The 6,277-nt window shown below is 43.3% G+C and overlaps 1 protein-coding gene across 1 annotated transcript in view; it reads right to left on the bottom strand.

Annotated features, from left to right (window-relative positions):
* Positions 1-367: 367 nt before the first annotated feature.
* Positions 368-6,277, bottom strand: part of LOC109292388 (protein FAM83D-like) — a 21,208-nt gene continuing 15,298 nt past the window's right edge. The window contains exons 2-4 of the mRNA XM_019509781.1: positions 3,704-3,871; positions 3,043-3,167; positions 368-1,591 (exon numbers count right to left, since the gene is read on the bottom strand). Of these exons, the coding sequence (XP_019365326.1) occupies positions 649-1,591; positions 3,043-3,167; positions 3,704-3,856 (1,221 nt within the window). The 5' untranslated portion in view covers positions 3,857-3,871 and the 3' untranslated portion in view covers positions 368-648. The remainder of the gene's footprint in view (positions 1,592-3,042; positions 3,168-3,703; positions 3,872-6,277) is intronic.

Genomic DNA, 6,277 nt, shown 5'->3' with positions numbered 1-6,277 from the left:
AATGTAAATAATCTTTTGGAATCTCTATGCACCAGAGTTTTTAATCACTATAGTGAACAAGTGCTGAAGCCAGGTGGTTTCACTGCACTGATTACCTTAAATGTATTGCGCGTTTCAGAAACTGAAACATGCAGAATACAAGTGTACTGGAAGTAGAAAACAGTTAACAACAAATATATATCCAGTCAACAATTAGAACTGGAATCAAGTGATCTCAGAAGCCAACTTGAGCAGGCTCATTTAGACTTAAAAAGGTTTTTCCCCCAATAAGTTATAACTGTAGTGGACAGCAATTTTATATAGTGCTGACTAGGTTATTTTGCCATTGATGGTTTAAAGAGAGCTTACAAAAAGTAGAATACACCAGTTAATCTTTACCACTAATTTTTATATATGGAAAAAAAAAATGAATGTGGAGGCATGAATGGCATAACAAGCATGAATGACATCAGTGCATTGTTTCACATGTTGCATAGAATGAGACAAAGTGCTAGGAAGTGACATAGGCAGACAAGGTTCTTTGGTTCTAGGAAGTGACGCGCACATATACAAGTAAGGTACCAGAGTCAGTCACAAGAATCAGCAGCTATAAAAAGAGTACCATGCAATGAAATGAGCTCTTGTGCTCCAAATTCAACTCAGCAGCAGTCACTTGTTTGATCTGAATGGTGCAATGTCCCTGAGACTAAGCAGACTTGTGCTGATATCACGCCTCTGTTTCAGATTGCATCTTCCAGTATGTCGGTTCACGTAGTGTTCAGGCACGTGGTTTCTCCGTGCGAGGAGATCCATCACATGGTTAAGCTTAGACCTGATGATAGAGTAGTGGAACTGCCTCTCTTTATGTAGTGTGTGGAAGTTATCTGCCCTGTGGTAGCTACTGTACTCAGTAGACCTAAGAGAGGACATGGAGCTGACAGAGCTTGCCAGAGAGCACCTGGAAGAGGCTGAAGATTGTGAGCACAGGCTAGAAGCAGCAGAGGCAGAAGATCCATCTTTTGATTGTTGTCTCTGAAGTGAAGGCTCTTCCACATGCTCATCCTTATCTGTCTGCGTCACAGCAGTTTTCAGTAGAATTGCAGTTTGAGTGCTAGTTGCTTTAGTATCAACAGAGGTTTGGGTTCCTGTTGTCACAGTTACAATATCAGTTTGCGTGACAGCATTAGACAGCATCACTCTGGGCTTCTCCCATGCTTCTGTTTGAGTCGGCATGCTGTTCACCTGCTTGGATACGATGGTCTCCTGGCTGCTAAGCCATTGCTCTTCACCAAGACAGGGATGCCCCAGCTTATAAAGTGTACCTCCTGGGTTATCTTCAGCCAAATCTGTTTCTTTCAGTGGTTTCTTGGGAGTGCTTGACAGTCTGGCCAACTCTGCTCTCAAGTCATATCCCACAGCGTACTCTTTAGATGGCTTTTTGTTGACCTGCTGATCAAATGTGCCACTGTTCCTGCAGCTCGTTGGCACTTCAGAGCTGAGAGGCTGTGACTGTGCATAAAGGATCCTGAACTCTAGGTCAAAGCGTTCAACCACTTGGCCTGAAAGTACCAATAAGTTACTGCTGTTCAATTTCCCATCAGTCCATGTGAAACTGTTGAAAAACAGAACAATATCCAGCGGTAATACTACTAAACCAAGACATTAAAATGAATACAACCACATCCCAGGGGACAGGATGCAAGTTATTAGAAGACTCCCATTTAAAAACTTAATGTTAACTTTGCACCTGGACTACCCTAATTCCCTGTGCCGGGGTGTCAAATTCACGCAGCATCATGGGGTGTCTGCAGGGTGAGTCAGGCCCATAGGCCAGCCCCACACTGGAGTTAACATACGGGGCCATTCAGGAATGGGCACCTTGTTCAACACATCCCCTGAACCAGCCCTAGTCCAGGACTCAGTGCATGGAGCTGGCATAGGGTGCACACTGTATGCAGTGCCTGCACCAACTTGGCCCTTTGCACCGACTCTGGTCCATAAGACCAGTCCATAGGCCCAATCCAATCCAAGCCAGCCCTGGAGTTAGCACACAGGGCCAGTCTGGCAGGGAACCAAATGCAGCACACATGCTGGATCAGTCCTGTTACATGGAGCATATGCTCCCAGTCCAGCCCCATGCACACATACAGTGCACACCAGACTAGCTCTTCACATCACATGCAGTGTGCAGGGCTAGGGCTAGCATATGCATTATGCAGCACACCAAGTCAGGCTGAGTCCCAGGCTGGATCTTTGACACCCCTGTCTATGCCAACAAATGTCATTAAATTTGAATGCCACAATGAGTTTAGAGAGATTAGTACACCTCTTATTACTACAGTTAGCTCGCATGCAAGTTACAACTTTGTGCAAATTCAGTTTGCCTGGGTTTCACAGGTTGCAAAAGTTCACATTCTAACCATGTCTCTCTCCCACTGTAGTGTAATCTTACTGCTGAGAGGCAAACATGTATAGTAGTTTTCCAAAAACAAAAAAAACAAACCAGGGTTAGACTAGGCTTCTTGTCTGATACTGCAACAGGACAGGGGCATGAGTGAGAGAAGAAAGACTACAAATAAAAACAACAAAAACCATACATGCAAGGGCAAGCTTGTGAAGTATGTTTTGAGTGATAAAGATTATAGAAAGCTTGCATCAATACAGGGAATTGAAGGAAGTAATGAAATAGAGTTCCTTGCCTGTCAGAGATAACAGTAAGGGCAAAGACAGGCAAAAAGACTCTTCTCCTTAATTCAGAGTGCTCAACTGAAACAGTCCCTCTGAGAAACAGGGTTTTGCCCCCCCTGAACTTGGGGCACAACAATGCACACAAAGCCATGAGACATCCAGATGAGCGCCCTGTTTTTAGCAGCAGCCTAGAACACCATGGGTATTATAATCAACACAGGTTTGGACAGAGCTTCTGCAGACTCCTAACGAACTTTGAGTAGGCGAAGGCTAGTTTCTGGAGCTGATCATGCAATATTTGAGTTAGATTGTCCCCTTTACAGAAGACTCCTGCTCCCAGAGACTGTTGAAAAAGCAATAGACCCCAGTACTTGCCTGTAGGATCCAGTTGTTACTCTAATACCATCAATTAACATGAATTTCTCATGGGCTTTCCCAACAATTTTGGCACCAGACCTGGCGTAATAAATGTTCCCAGTAATGGTTCGAACTTTCATCATCTGTTTCAAGAAAAAAAAATTAAACCAGTTTCAAAAATAAGTGGTTTTATGTAGAAGAGAAGACAGTGGAAAAAAGTGAGCAGAACAATCAGTTATGTGACAGACACATTAGAGGTGAAGAGCTTGCCTCTACACAGCTTATATTTCAACTGTTGGGTATCGCAAGTCTGGAGGAACCAGAACGCAGTTCTTTTTTTAGCTACAAATCATGAATTAGGAGAGGAAAAAAAAGTTAGTTTGTTTGTCGTGCTAAGTCCTATCTAGAGAAGCTCCCACTAATATTAACTGGAAGTTTCTACAGAGATCCAGTGCAATATATGGCCTTATAATTTAATCAAGTTAGTACCATACTGTTATATTCCACAACAGAAAATGATTTAACATTTAGTACTGTCACTGTTTCTTCATGTTGGTTCTCTCTTCCCCCTTTTCTTGGTTTTCCCCCTGCTCCTCATCTTTGTTCTGTTCTCTCCATATTTTTTCCATTGATATCTATAGGGTTGACCCATACTAAAGACAACTCATACAGTACTTACAATCATCTGCTCAAGACTGACGCCCAAATTACTGCACATTTTCATGAAATGAGATACAAACTCTTGGTCCAACAGAATATACACTGCAACTTCCCGCTTCCCACAGGCTTCCAGAAGGTCACCAAAAATATCTATATCTGTGAAGCAATCCATAACCACAGCGATAACCTGCAGGAACACAAACAGCCAATAGTTCAGTAACAGCACTCATTATGCAAAGAGGTTCAGTCAACTTTCCAGCTTCAGCCAGCTTCCAAGTCTCCTCCTCCCCCACATTGATTCCATACAACATTTCTTTTTTTGGCCTCCCATTGTCTTTTGGCAAGACTCAGTTTTTTTGTGTTCCCCCAATTCAGGAAACCCAACTGCAGCCACTTCAACAGAGGAAGAAAAAGAGTTTCAGACCTCAAAACCCTTGTCTATGCTAGAGACTTCACTGAGTGTCAGCAACTCTCAAGCATTAAGAAATTTATCTTCACAATACCTTCAGGATGTGAGGATTCAACATTAACCCCACGTGGAGAACAGAGACAAAATGATTTGCTCAGACTCACACAAACATTCTATGAACCTGAACTCAAATATAAAGGGCTAGAGATCAATATTTTGAGTGTCAGTCCAGCGCCTTTAAAAGGCCAGCCTTCTACCTGTGCTGGTACCACTGTAGTTATTTTCTGTAAGAAATTCATTTAACTTCCCAGACCATTAAACTGGTGATGATGGCAATATGCTCTCTAGCATATGCACATCCACTGAGAGCTAGACAACTGTTCCATAATACAGATTAAATAAATCCATGTGCTTAGAGAAGATAGGGATAGGCAATGGATTTAGTGTGATGGGCTTGCTGCACCATGTTCATCAAGGAGAGTTGCTATGAAGAAATGCAGGTGTGGGAATCTAACATTATCAGACTGTAGAAGATGCACACTGCTTCAACACTCAGGATGTGTAATTAGGGCTCTGCCAAACAGCACTGTTTCATTTTGACTTCTGTTTCGCCATTTTGAATGGACAGTGTTTTGCTTCGAAGCACTGTTCTGTTTCGCTGAAACCATTTTGATACATTTCAACATTTCGCCCATAGGCTATAATGGGGAATCATGAAAATGCCTATAAACTTTGTCATTTCTTGCCTGATTTGGATGAAAATTGCAGGGATGGTAGCTCTTTCTGAGGGCATGCGGCCTGCCAAGTTTCAAAGAGATAGGTGCAGGGGTTTCTGGGAACCTGCACCTCAAACTGCTAAAAACAAAACTCATGTCACTTGCCAGCAGTGGCAGCCTCCTGTCATCCCACGCACAGATCTGGGGCCTCGCACCCCCAAGAGTAATCCAGCAGTGCTGGGAGGGCAGGTTGAGCTCCTTGGGGCTGGCAGAGCTGCTCAAGGTGCAGCCCTGACTCTCCCCACCTCCCATCGCTGGGGTACACTCTAAGCAGCTACACCAGCCCCACGGAGCTGCAAGCACCTACGCTGGACACTTTCAGGAGACATTTGGACGTTTATTTTACTGGGATCCTTTGACCCTAGCTGACTTCCTGCCCCTTGGGCAGGGGGAGGGACCCAGTGATCTTATGAGGTCCCTTCTGACCCCAAACGTCTATGAAATCTATGAAACTATCCCCTAAATGCAGATGGAGTCGGGAAATGCTGTATTTGCTCTTGAATTCCAAACCTGAAGGGAGAGAAAGCATGCCATGCAATTTGTGCAGCCTATGAAAGGTCACTCCATTTGAATATTATCTATCAAATACCTGAAACCTTTTAGAGTCTGGAAATTGACAAATGCTTAGGAAAAAAAAGCTGTCAACCAGACAGCCTCAGGAAAGGCAGGCTAGAGCGGGATTTAGCAAAAACACATGTATTGACTGACTTGCATCTGCTCCCTGTAGATCAATTGAAATAGTTTCTCAAATGGGAGCAGTTAGACCAAAGCTGCTACTTTTGAAAATTCTGTACTAAATTTGTCAAACCTATCAACTGTTGCATATTATTCACCTGGCTGCACTCTGCAACTTCAGTGACGCTTGCCATGTGAAAGGGTGTCATTAGAGGTGGAGCTTCTAACACTCCTGATTCATGGTCCCCACCTCGTCTTTTATATACCTGGAACCGTAGTGGCAGAAATGAGCACATCTGGCAAAATGAACTAACTCTGGTTCACAGGGTGCAAAGAGCATTCTTTGTAGAGCTAGATGGTGGGAAAATGCTTTGTTTCAAGTCTTTCTTCAGGGCATCTCAACATTCAGACTCACATACTGACTCAACAACTAGGCAATAATAACCAGCTGCTGGTTGACTGCATCTTGCTCACTGTTCAATTACATTTCATTTAATACACTTCTACCCTTTTTAGTGGGCTGTGTACAATTTCAGGTTGAAAGTTATATCCACCCATCATCCAGTGTGAATTTGATTTAAATTAAATAGAGTTAAATCATTATTTAAAGTCACCAGTCAGAAAGCCTCCACTTAATCACTGTTTTCTACAAAAGCACATACTTGTTGCTTAATATAGTCTTTTTTAAAAGACTAGCCAATTGCCCAATGAGAATGCCGGGGGGGGGGGGGGG

The sequence above is a fragment of the Gavialis gangeticus genome, unplaced genomic scaffold (genome assembly GCF_001723915.1).
Source record: "Gavialis gangeticus isolate Ggan-Ray unplaced genomic scaffold, GavGan_comp1, whole genome shotgun sequence".
Lineage (NCBI taxonomy): Eukaryota > Metazoa > Chordata > Crocodylia > Gavialidae > Gavialis > Gavialis gangeticus.
Note: the sequence above shows the minus strand (reverse complement) of the source record. Positions and strands in the feature narration are given on the sequence as shown.